The sequence below is a fragment of the Myotis myotis genome, unplaced genomic scaffold (assembly GCF_014108235.1).
Source record: "Myotis myotis isolate mMyoMyo1 unplaced genomic scaffold, mMyoMyo1.p scaffold_m19_p_4, whole genome shotgun sequence".
Lineage (NCBI taxonomy): Eukaryota > Metazoa > Chordata > Mammalia > Chiroptera > Vespertilionidae > Myotis > Myotis myotis.
Window position 1 is genome coordinate 80,134,237 of NW_023416346.1, and position 13,815 is coordinate 80,148,051.

At 37.5% G+C, this 13,815-nt stretch overlaps 1 protein-coding gene across 10 annotated transcripts in view; it reads left to right on the forward strand.

Moving 5' to 3' along the window:
- The window catches only part of PHKA1 (phosphorylase kinase regulatory subunit alpha 1), a 319,188-nt gene that overhangs the window by 271,599 nt on the left and 33,774 nt on the right, over positions 1–13,815 (forward strand). For all 10 annotated transcript variants that reach the window (XM_036304532.1, XM_036304531.1, XM_036304536.1 and 7 more), the window contains 6 exons: positions 1,888–2,044; positions 2,494–2,573; positions 4,768–4,846; positions 4,982–5,111; positions 6,998–7,099; positions 8,056–8,171. In XM_036304532.1, the coding sequence (XP_036160425.1) occupies positions 1,888–2,044; positions 2,494–2,573; positions 4,768–4,846; positions 4,982–5,111; positions 6,998–7,099; positions 8,056–8,171 (664 nt within the window). The remainder of the gene's footprint in view (positions 1–1,887; positions 2,045–2,493; positions 2,574–4,767; positions 4,847–4,981; positions 5,112–6,997; positions 7,100–8,055; positions 8,172–13,815) is intronic.

Genomic DNA, 13,815 nt, shown 5'->3' on the forward strand with positions numbered 1-13,815 from the left:
AAACTATATATTTTGAAAATCATTACATATTTCATCTATCTGTCACTGCTTCAGAAGTCACCCCAACATTCACTGGCTTACAATTTAAAAAAAACAAGAAGTATTTAAATTATCTGTCCTGATTCTAGGGCTTGCTTGGGCTCAGCTAGGCAGTTCTCACTTGGGGCCTCATTCAGTTGTGGTCTGATAGTGTCTGGGGCTGAAGTCCTCATGAGACTCATTCATTCATAAATATTGGGGTTAGTAATTCCTGTTGGATGGAACCTCAGCTGAGGCTGTTACCTAGAATATCCACAAATGACCTGTCTCTCCACTCCCTCACAGCATGGTGTCTTGGTTCCAAGAGTATGCAACCCACGAAAGGGCCAAGTGGAAGCTGCTTTACTTTTTATGACCTAGTCTCAGAAACCATATAGAATTATTTCCTATTGATAAACATTTGGGTTCTTTTCAGTCACAAGCAATGCTATAGTGCAGTGATGGCGAACCTATGACACGCGTGTCAGAGGTGACACGCGAACTCATTTTTTTGGGGTTGATTTTTCTTTGTTAAATGGCATTTAAATATAAAAAATAAATATCAAAATATAAGTCTTTGTTTTACTATGGTTGCAAATATCAAAAAATTTCTATATGTGACATGGCACCAGTTAACTTAGGGTTTTTCAAAATGCTGACATGCCGAGCTCAAAAGGTTCGCTATCACTGCTATAGTGAATAACCTCACCACATAAATCTTTTCTCATGTTTGGAATTTGTCCTACAGATATATGAGTAGTAGAGTTGCTAGATTAAATAATATAGGTATTTTTAATATTGATATATATATTTCCAAATAGCCATCCAAAGTGATTATCTAATTTTCACTCCCACTGGCAACATATTGAGATTTCCTATTTTCCCAAAGCCTCGCCAATGTATTGTTATCAAATTTGGGAATTTTTGACAACATAAGAAATGAAAAAACTATTATCTTGGTTAATTTGAGTATTTTTTTATTATAAGTGACATCAATCACCTTTTTCCTATGTTTAAAAGCTGTCGGTATTTGTTTTGCCAGATTTTCTTTTATTGTTTTTTATAATCTATTAGTTTGGAGTTCTTTATATATTAGAAAAATTAGCCTATGAATTGCAAACATTTTTATCAGTTGGAAATTTGTCCTATGATTCTGCTTACAGTGGGTTTTGCAGTAAGAATTTGGTTGTTTTTATGTATATAAATGTATCAATCTTTTATTTTATGGCTTCTGGTATATAGTTCATAATTTAAAAGTCTTTTTGCCTCCAAAGTTATAAAATAGTTCTCCTATGTTTTTTCTAGTACCTTTATATTTAAATATTTGGAATTCTGTCATGGATCCAACTTCTTTTTCAGGTGGCTATTTGATTGTCTTGATATCATTTAATAAATAATCTACCTTTGTTGCATATTAAATTCCCAATTTCACAGTACTTTATCTTTTATGGTACTTCACAGCTGATTTGTATTATAGTAAATTTTACAAAAACAACATATCTGCATCCTTTAAAAGTAAGCACTCATCCTTGTTATTTCTTCATTAGTTCTCTAAGTAGCCACTTTCTGAACTTTCAATGGTAAAATGAAATCTTTGACTTTATTATCAGCACCATTGAAGCCCATGAAGAGGGTAAAATAATGAATTTTGTCAAAACACAACTGAAACTAAGACTTATTCTTGTCCAGGTATTTTACTTCCAGTACTGACTACTAATCAGAATTTTACAAGGATTCTTAGTTAATAATAACATTCATTTTCTATTGAGAGTCCTGTCAAAACAGATATATCCATTATAACACTGAAACAAAAGATTATTGCTCACAACTTTACTTACAGTTAATGTAGTCTTGTCTTTAACATTCCAGGGGACCTGACTGGGACACTGGATTGTATGATGAAGGGAGTGCAACAGTCAGAGAGCTGCTTACTGAGCTATATAGCAAAGTTGGAGAAATCCGTCACTGGGGCTTGATCCGGTGTATCTCTGGAATCTTAAGGAAGAAGGTGGAAGCACTCGATGAGGTACTATAAATTCTTAAATTGACACCAAATCTAAATGGAGGACATTTTAAAAGTTGGTTTCCATAATTGTCTTTTAAAGCAACCACAGCCTCTGATCATTTGAAATACTATCTTTCCTATATAAAATTTCTGATATTCAGTTAGTTTTTTGTCTGCAAATATAATGAAGCATGTAAACTGTAGTCTTATGGAGGTGTTGTAAAGTATAAGAATTCTAGATCTTAAGAATAAATATGCACCAGGCCATGTTCCTACCCCTTAGGAGATAAAATACCTCATTGTTCCTTCCTAAAAATCCCTCTTTTCTGATTCATGGTATTTCCTGAGAAAGAAAGTTTGGTGTGTCATTAAATTAAGGGAGAGAAAAAGCTTGTAGGCAGAAAAGATTAATTTTCATGGAACTCTGAGATGTTTTGGGCAGATAATGCTGTTATGCTGTCTCTCCTTAGGCCTGTACAGACCTTCTCTCCCACCAGAAACATTTGACAGTGGGACTCCCTCCAGAACCTCGAGAGAAGACTATCTCTGCGTGAGTATGGCTTTTGACTGGGTTTGGTCAAGCTTCTCTTAGCCTTTAAGGAGCTGTGTGAACTGATCCCAGTTCTCTTGCCCTAATCTGTCAATGGATGATAATGTCCTACTTGCGTAAGTTTCTCGGCTTGAGAATGTTAATAATAACACAGCAGAGTAAATGAAAGAGAAAACTCACAAATGAGTAACACACAAATGTATTTTGCTTTTCTTTTTTTGGTTTGATTTTTTTGTTTTTGTTTTCATATTGGATTTCCCATACCTCTCATTCAAAAGAAAAACAAAAACAAAAAACAGGGCAACTGGGATTAGCACCCACAAAAAAATCAACTATTCTTTGGACTTTGTTCCAGGCCTCTCTACTTGGAGTATAGATAGCTGTTTTCTTCCTATGTCTCTTTATGTTTCTTTCTTCTGTGTGTGTCTCTTTGTGTCCAGATTTCCCATTTATATAAAGATACCATTCCTATGGGATTAGAGCCCACACAATAACCTCTGCCTAATAAGGTCACACTCTGAGGTACTAGGGATTAAGATTTAAACATAGGAACATTGAGGGGACACATTCAACCCATTATACCTTGCTCTTGGAAAACAGAATATTTTATTACAAATCAGATTAATTTTGTGACTACAGGCATTCCTTGGAGATATTGTAGTTCAGTCGCAGACCACCACAATAAAGCAAATATCACAATAAAATGAGTCACACAATTTTTTTATTTCCTAGTGCATATAAAGGTTATGTAGTCTACTTAATATTCAATGTCATTATGTATAAAAAATGTACATACCTTAATTTAAAAAATATTTTATTGTTAACAAATGCTAACCATCATCTGAGCCTTTAGTGAGTTGTGATCTTTTTGCTGGTGGTGGGTCTTGCCTCAATGTTGATAAAAATTCAACATCTGTGAAGCACCATTAAGTAAAGTAGTATAATAAAGCGAGGTATGCCTGTACTGTAGGCAGTCCCAAAGAAGAAGATGGCATACTCCATGCCCCATGCTTCCAAAGTGCTTAGTATCAGCAGGAGAGTCAGAAGTGTGTGTGAGAGAGGGAGAGAGAGAGAGAGAGAGAGAGAGAGAGAGAGAGAGAGAGAGAGGAGAGAGAGAACTGATGAACTATAGAAAATGAATATAACATTATAAGATGTGATTATCTATAATAATAAAATCATAATATGCTAATTAGGCCAGACGGCTGAACAGCAGAACGACCGTGTGGATGACCTTCCGGACAACCATCTGGATGACCATCCAGGACCACACTATGACACCCACTGGCACCAGGCCAGCCAAGGCGGGTGCTATGCGATTGGTCAGGGGCCGGCCATCGCCCCATGATCGCACCGCAGAGGGAGGCTCAGGCTACCAGCCGGCAGGGTGATCAATCGGAGGTCTCCATGATTACCCCAAAGAGGGAGGCCCAGGCCACTGACCCGTGCACTGCAGCGGGTGGGAGGGGCTTCCCTCTGTGAGGGAAGCCCGGTGTCAGGTGCCAGAGGGAAGCCAGTGCCAGCAGCAGGGGGAAGGAAGACCTACTCTTTCACGAATTTCATGCATTGGGCCTCTAGTAAAGTAATAAAATAGCTTCCAAAAGGCACGGCTTAAATTTAGTTGATTACTCTCTAGCCATAATAGTTACTTGTCAAATGTTAACAATTAATCCTGAAAAATTAGTCTAGAACAGTGGTTCTCAACTTCCTAATGCCATGATCCTTTAATACAGTTCCTCATGTTGTGGTGAGCCCCAATTTCATTGTTACAAATTGAACATAATTAAAGCATAGTGATTAATCACAAAAACAATATGTAATTATATATGTGTTTTCCGATGGTCTTAGGCGACCCCTGTGAAAGGGTCGTTCAACCCTCAAAGGGGTTGTGACCCACAGGTTGAGAACCGCTGGTCTAGAAGGACAACATAGAGTGAGGTTTACATAAAATTTTATAGGGGAAAGGCACTCCAGGTTTAGATAAGAGAGACAAGAACTCTCTTGAGTTGATATGGGCCAGAGTGGTTGGAGAGGCAATGAATTCTGAAGACTGAAAGAACCAGCATATACGCTACCAGTAATGATGAGATATTGAGGCAGTGGCTTGAAATTGGGAGGAGCTTTTTATTTTCTCAATAGATTTAGGCTTACGTAGTTGCAGAATTTTGTCTTTCTTTACTATCTTCTTCCTCAGACCTCTGCCCTATGAAGTGCTCACTCAGCTGATAGATGAAGCCAGTGAAGGGGACATGAGCATTTCAATCCTGACACAGGTGAGTAGAATTAGAAAGCCTAATCTTGTGACTGATATTTTAAATTTTGTTTTCAATTGATGTGGCACTTGACCCACAAAATAGGCCTTGTGAAGCCTGGGCCATAATATTTGTCTATATCCATTCCATGCACAGGAAATAATGGTATATCTAGCTATGTATATGCGAACTCAACCTGGCCTCTTTGCTGAAATGTTTCGACTTCGAATTGGTCTGATCATACAAGTTATGACAACAGAACTGGCCCATTCTCTTCGATGCTCAGGTATTCAATTTAGTAACTATTTTAGGCAGAATTTACTTTTAATGTAAGTCTGTTGGGTCTGGGATCAGGAGGGGAAAGAAAGCTAAAGCATATTTATGAGTAGCGCAAAAGCTGCGTACCAGTATAGCAATCTTATTCCTCGGTTAGTCAGTCTCTATACAAATAAAGAGACAGATATTGTGACAAATTTAATTAGTTCTGTAACTTCAAAACTTCCCTACTGGGGGCTCCAAATCACTACATTCCTCCTAATTCCTAGCATACATGGAGCTTGATAGTGGAAGGCTGGATTAGATCCTGACTCAGTCAATGCAACTTCTGGATGCTACACTAAGTCACCACAGTTTGATCCTAGTGTTAGTATTCTGTCTAGTCAACATCAGGATTGAATAAAGAAAAGCAGTATTTCTGTTGATATTTATTTGACAAGACTCTCTGAAGCTCTGTAGAGCAGAATTGTATAAAGTGTGAAGGGAGGAATGGGACCTCCATGGCAGATCTACTTTCTTTTATTTCAACAAGAATGGAAAGAACTATGGATTACATACAAAAACAAAATTACAGTGGCTAAACTCAATTTTAGCCATTCTTCAGTTAAATTTCCCTAAAAGATTTTTAATTGAGCTGTTAGCAAGTACCTAAATTTATTGGTTTGAGTTTAACCTAAATTACATGAAATAATTTATATTTAAATAACCCTTTAGGAAGAGAGCTAATGATTATTTTATACTTACCGTATGCCAGATACTGTGCTTTTTGTGTTATATTTACACGCATTATCTCATTTAATCTTTACAACAATCCTCTGGAGAAGGTATTTTTGTCTTACCTCTACCGATAAGGAAACAAACTCAGGTTAAACAACTTGCCCGAACTTACATAGCTAGTAAGTAGTAGAAATTGAGTCCAAGTCTGCCTGATTCCAAATGAATTCTAGATTAGCACATTGAGGCAGACTACATGTATTATATATGTGTATTCTCTAGCTATGGTATCATGGATGTTTATGAGGGTCTGATTATTCAATAATAAACCTGAATGAGGGATAAACCCACAAACATTTTTCACTTTTCTTTAAGTGGCTGCTATGGGTCTTTTTTCCTGTGGATTCATCAAAACCATGGCTAGTTATTTCTTATAGGGTAAAGTTAAGATCCCTGGGTCTGATACTTAAGATCCTCATTAGTCTGGCCTCTACCTCTTACTTCAGCAGTACTTCCCACTAATTTAATCAACCATCATTTGGCACTTACTATAGCCATGTTTTATTATTGTCTATCTTGTTTACATATCCAATCTCTCCCAAATAATTGGTCAGCCTCTCAAGGTCAAGTACCATGTCATACCTGTTAGTACTAACATTGCATAAAATCATTACCCACATGTAGAAAACTCTTAATAAGTGTTTGATGCTGATGAAAAAGTTTAAGTTATCTTCTCAACGCTCTTTATAATTTCATGTATTCATATCTATTATCTTTTGCCTCTCTGTATTTCCAGGGTGACAAGTTTTGATTATTTTAGTCCATCTGCATATTCATTCATTACATTCATTGCCTTTCTCTGATTAGTTCCAGTCCCATTGTTCTCTTTTCATTCTTCCCACCTTCAAATAAGGTCCTGCTGAGTATCCTAATGGTGTGGAGGGGTGTGAAAAAGAAATCAAGGACCTGGCTAATCCATAAACTGGATAGTCAGTCTTTAAATTATTATAAATCAATTACATTCTTAATATCTAAGCGGTATGGTGCTAGAAATTTGTTTTGTTATTTTATTCTTCCAATAAAGTGACTCAGAAATTCTAAAAAAGAAAGAAATAGAGAAAAATAGGGTGGGTATGGCAGGCCAATTAGAAATATCTCTGCCCTAACATTTCTTTTGCCTAGCTGAGGAAGCCACAGATGGCCTGATGAATCTCAGCCCTTCAGCCATGAAGAGCCTCCTGCATCACATTCTCAGTGGCAAGGAGTTTGGAGTAGAACGAAGTGGTAAGGTTGAATTTCCATTTCAGAGTATTTAAGTATCTCATTGATTTTACAATGCTTTTTATCTGAGGAACCTTTTCCCAAAAAATAAATAGATCCCCAATATATGAACAGTTAAAAGCAAAGCTGTCTTCTGGAACAAGATTTGGAAACCATTGTATGTCTCACTTGTTCCCTTAAATGATAATATCAACTAAGTAGATTGCTATCATGTATTTTTTTAAGGGAGAGGGATAGAGAGATAGAAACATCAATGATGAGAGAGAATCACTGATTAGCTGCCTCCTACATGCCCCACACTGGGGATCAAGCCGGCAACCCTGGCATATGCCCTGACAGGGAATCAAACCTTGACCTCCTGGTTCCTAGGTCTGTGCTTAACCATTGACCCACACTGGCTGGGCTCATGTGTTGTTTTAAACTGCTTTATCCATTCCCTTAAATTATCCTAAATTGAAGTCTCTGTTTAGGACAACAAACAACCCATATGCACGTGTGTGTGTAGCTGCTACAGTGCATCTGATGTATCCTTTCACCTTTAAATTCAAACACATCTAGGGTCCCATCACAAATTAGTCTTTCATCTGCACTTGGTGTTGAGTACCTAAATCATCAGAGCAAATGAAAATGGTTACCTCCCATGCTCAATTTTTAGGCTTAGGATAAATAAATATGTAATGTTAGATGGATGGATACCTTACTATGCACCTGGAGAGCTTGCAAAAATGTAGTCTTTGATTCTAGACCAAAGGTCCAGAGTGAGGCCTAAGATTCTACTAAGTAGCTCCTAGGTGATGCTGATGCTGCTGGTCCGTGGACCACACTTTGAGTAGCAAGGTTATACTTGTGTGTTTTTAAAATTAACATAAAAGGAAGACATGAATTGAAGTATTTTAAATGTGATGGAAAAAAATTGAACCTGATTATCCCCTCTATCTTTAATCTATCATGTTATCTAGTGCGCCCCACTGATTCAAATATCAGCCCTGCCATTTCTATTCATGAGATTGGTGCTGTTGGAGCAACCAAAACTGAACGAACTGGGATCATGCAGTTAAAAAGTGAGATAAAGCAGGTAAGATACTACTTGGGAGATTCGCTGAGAAATTGACATATTTAAGAACATTCTTTTGAAGTCAGACTTTGTTGGGATTATATATATTGTTTTATATTCTGAGTTTCAATTGAGCTGCATGTTTTTCAGGTGGAATTTCATATACTGTGTATCTCAACTAAAAGTCAGGGGAAACAACTAGAGATCCTTTAACAGTTTAACCTGCCTTTAATTCTACATAACATTCATGAGGTCATGGACTTTTAACAAATAAGATGACAAGCCATGAATAGCTTGTTTGATTCTCTTTTGTAGCAATCATTTTCTAGATAGCTTTCCTTTTTCTGAGCCAAACGATTTTGTTAATTTTAAGAGAAGACTAATTTGTTTCTGATGGCAAAATATTAAAACTCAGAGTTCCTCTTGTTAGGATCAACCTGTAATTTTGGAATGAATTTTCTTTATGAAACTAGACTAAGATTTATTACTTTTAAGAAGAAATACTAATGCAGGCTCTGTCCCCGGCATGGTCAGAGGCTTCTGGCCGGTGAGCACTCCGCCCCAAGCACAGACAGAGTTGTTTCCTAGCATGAACCCTACACCCAGCCCAGGTCAGAGCTACTGGTGTGATCTGGATTTCCCAGCCATAAGTCACATGTGTGCTGCCAGAGGGTCCTAGGATGCCATCCTTCCTTGGGTGCTGGGGCCGCACAATGTATTGCATGCCAGAGGGATCTAGGAACTCACAGGGAGTCACACACCAGAGGAACTGTGCATGTGAACCCACCGACTGCGAGAATGTGAAGTGGACAACTGAGGGACAAGAACCAGGGGAAAAGGGGTTACAACTCAGAGCAGAGACAATAAAGGTGTAAAACTCAAGGTAGACCCAGTCTCCAGGCTAGCAAGTCCCGGGTCATTGATCCGCTAGGGGATTCAACCCCAGAGACCCCAAGCAGGGAGCCCAGGGCCAAAAAGAGACAGGAAAATGGAGAAACAAAGAACCCCCAAAGGGAAGAAAAGGAGTGATCGCCAGAAAAGGAACTAAATGAAATGGAGGCAATTAGTATGTCAGAGAAAGAATTCAGAGTAAGAGTCATACAGTTCCTAAACCAGCTGGAAGAGAAATTTACCAACAGATGTATGAATCAAGAGGAAATGAAGAATGATACAGCTATAATAAAGAACACAATGGAAGGTTTAAACAGTAGACTAGAAGAATGGAGAACCAAATCAGTGAGTTAGAAGACAGGGTAGACCACAACTGTGAACAGCACCCAACAGAGGAGCTGCTACCAACTGAGGAACAGCTGCTACCACAACCGCCCAAGGAGCAACCGCAGCCCGAGGAGCCATGACCACCCAAGGAGCAGCCACTGAACGACTCAACATCTAGATATGGTGGTACAATCAAACCTGGGTAGACAAAGAAACCCCCAAAAGAAAGAAAAGGAGAACTCACCAGAAAAGCAGCTAAGTGATACAGAGGCATGCAACATGACAGAAAAATAACTCAGATTAAGGGTCCTAGAGTGCATAAACAGGATGAAGGAAAAAATCAACAACTTATGCCAGACGCAAGAAGAAACAGATGAAAAAATTAATAAATTATGTGAGAACCAAGAAGAAATGAAGAGTGATATAGCTGCAATAAAAAACACCACTGAAAGTTTCAACAGTAGACTAGGAGAAGCGGAGGACCGAATTAGCAAATTAGAAGACAGGGAAACAAAACACACCCAAACTGAACAGCAATTGGAGAAAAAAATTAAATGACAGGAGGAGAGCCTAAGGGAGCTATGGGACAACATGAAATGAAACAACATATGAATAATAGGGGTGAGAGAACAACAGAAAGAGGAACAAGGGTTAGAAAACCTATTTGAAGAAATAATACCAGAAAACTTCCCTGAGGTGGGGAAGAAAAAAATCACACAACCACAGAGAGTCCCAAACAAGGTGAACCCAAAAAGACCCACACCAAGACACATCATAATTACCATGGCAAATGTTCAGGACAAAGAGAGAATCTTAAGGGCTGCAAGAGAGAGACGGAAAGTTACATTCAAGGGATCTCCCATTAGATTATCAAATGATTTTTCAACAGAAACACATCAGGCCAGAAAAGAATGGACAGAAATTTAGAAAATGATGCAAAGCAAAGGACTTCCAAAAATACTCTATCCAGCAAGGCTATCATTCAAAATTGAAGGGGAAATGAGAAGCTTCACAGATAAGAAAAGGTTAAGGGAGTTTATCGCCACCAAGCCAGCAATGCAAGAAATGCTAAAGGGACTGGTGTAAAAGGAAGAAATAAAAACCTCAGAAAGAAAACAGCCACACAAAAAAAGAAATGGCTACAAAAAAGTACCTTTCAATATTAACTTTAAACGTAAATGGACTAAATGCTCCAAACAAAAGACATCGAGTGGCTGAATGGATAAAAAAAAACATGACCCATACATTTGCTGTCTACAAGAGATCAAACTCAGAAGAAGGGACTCACACAGAGTAAAAGTGAAGGGAAGGAAAAATATCTTTCAGGCAAATGGAAATGAAAAGAAAGCTGGGGTAGCAATACTTATATCAGACAAAACAGACCTCAAAGTGAAGGCCATAACAAGAGATAAGGAAGGCCACTTCATAATACTAAAGGGATCAATACAACAAGAAGATATAACCCTGGTAAACATATATGCACCCAATGCAGGAGCACACAAATACATAAAAAAAACTCCTGGAAGATATCAAAGGAGAGATCAACAACAACACAATCATATTAGGAGACTTTAATACACCAATGACATCAATGGATAAATCCACTAGACAAAGAATCAGGAAAGAAACAGCAATCCTAAATGACTCACTAGATCAGATGGACTTAATTGACATCTTCAGAACACTTCACCCAAAGCCACGAAATATACATTCTTCTCAAGGGCTCATGGGACATATTCAAAAATAGACCATATATTGGGTAACAAACAAAATATTCCCAAATTCAAGAAGATTGAAATCATACCAAGCATCTTCTCAGACCACGATGGCATAATATTAGAAATAAACTACAATAAAAACAACCCAAAATACTCAAAAACTTGGAAGCTGAACAGCATGTTATTAAATATTGATTGGGTTACCAATGACATCAAAGAAGAAATTAAAAACATCCTGGAAACTAATGACAATGAAAACACAACAATCCAAAACCTATGGGACACAATGAAAGCAATCCTGAGAGGGAAGTTTGTAGCTCTACAGGCCTATCTCAAAAAACAAGAAAAAATGATAGTAAATCATCTAATTCTACAACTCAAAGAATTAGAAAGAGAGCAACAAGAAAAGCCCAGAGTGAACAGATGGAAGGAGATAATAAAGATTAGAGCAGAAATAAATGACATAGAGACCAAAAAAACAATACATAAAATCAATGAAACCAAGAGCTGGTTCTTTGAAAGGATAAACAAGATTGATGAACCTCTAGCCAGGCTCAGCAAGAAGCAAAGAGAGAGGACACTAATGAACAAAATCAGAAATGATAGAGGCGAAATAACAACAGACCCCACAGAAATACAAACGATTGTTAAACGATACTACGGACAACTCTACTCCAACAAATTAGACAGCTTGGAGGAAACGGACATATTCCTAGAAAAATACAACATTCCAAAACTCAATCAGGAAGAATCTAAAAATCTCAATAGGCCAATAACTATGGAAGAAATTGAAGCAGTCATCAAAAAGCTTCCACTAAACAAAAGCCCAGGACCAGATGGCTTCACAGGGGAGATTTACCAAACATTCAAGGAATACCTAAAACCTATCCTCCTCAGATTACTACAAAAAATCCAAGAGGAAGAAACACTTCCAAGCTCATTCTATGAAGCCAGCATCACCCTAATACCAAAACCAGGTACAGATAACACAATGAAAGAGAATTACAATCCAATATCCCTCATGGACATAGATGCCAAAATCCTCAACAAAATCTTAGCAAATCAGATCCAGCAGTACATCAGAAAGATCATACACCATGACCAAGTAGGATTTATCCCACGGATGCAAGAATGGTACAATATCCGAAAATCAATAAACGTGATACAATATATAAAGAAATTGAAAGAAAAAAAAAAGCACATAGTCATATCAATTGATGCAGAAAAAACATTTGACAAAATCCAACACCCATCTTTGATAAAAACTCTCAGCAAGGTGGGAAGAGAAGGATCATACATGAACATAATAAAATCCATATATGACAAACCCACAGCCAACATCATAATCAATGGACAAAAACTAACGCCATTTCCTCTAAGAGCAGGAACAAGACAGGGATGCCCACTCTCACCACTCCTGTTCGATATAGTACTGGAAGTATTAGCCATTCCAATTAGACAAGAAGAAGAAATAAAAGGATTCCAAATTGGAAAAGAGGAAGTAAAACTGTCCTTTTTTGCAGATGACATGATATTATACATAAAAAACCCTAAAGACTCCATCAAAAAACTATTAGACTTAATAAATGAATTCGGCAATGTAACAGGATACAAAATTAATGCCAAGTAACCTATGGCATTTCTATACACCAATAGTGAACTTACAGAAAGAGAGACTAAAAAGACAATCCCATTTACCATCGCACCAAAAAAATTAAGCTACCTAGGAATAAACTTAACTAAGCAGGTAAAAGACCTCTACTCAGAAAACTACAGGACGTTGAAGAAAGAAATAGAGGAAGACATAAACAGATGGAAGAACATACCATGTTCTTGGATTGGTAGAATCAACATCATTAAAATCTCCATACTACCCAAAGCAATCTATAAATTCAACGCACTTCCCATTAAAATACCAACGGCATATTTCACAAGCCTAGAACGAACTCTCCAAAAATTCATCTGGAATAAATAAAGACCCCGAATAGCTGCAGCAATCCTGAGAAAGAACAAAGTAGGTGGGATCTCAATACCAGATATTAACCTGTATTACAAAGCCACTGTTCTCAAAACTGCCTGGTATTGGCACAAGAACAGACATATAGATCAATGGAATAGAATAGGGAGCCCAGAAATCAGCCCAAACCAATATGCTCAATTAATATTTGACAAAGGAGGCAAAAACATACAATGGAGTCAAGATAGTCTCTTCAATAAATGGTGTCGGTAAAACTGGACGGATACATGGAAGAAAATGAAACTAGACCACCAACTTACACCATACACAAAAATAAACTCAAAATGGATAAAGGACTTAAATGTATGATGGGAAACCATAAAAATACTAGAAGAATCCAAAGGCAACAAAATCTCACACATATGCCGAATCAATTTCTTCACCGATACAGCTCCTAGGGCACATGAAACTAAAGAGAAAATGAACAAATGGGACTACATCAAAATAAAAAGCTTCTGCACAGCAAAAGAAACCATCAACAAAACAACAAGAAGGCCCACTGCGTGGGAAAACATTTGCCAATGTTATATCTGATAAGGGCCTAATCTCCAAAATTTATAGGGAACTCATACAACTTAACAAAAGGAAGATAAACAATCCAATCAAAAAATGGGCAAAGGATCTAAATAGACACTTTTCAAAAGAGGACATTCAGAAAGCCAAGAGACATTTGAAAACTTGCTGAAAGTCACTAATCATCCAAGAGATGCAA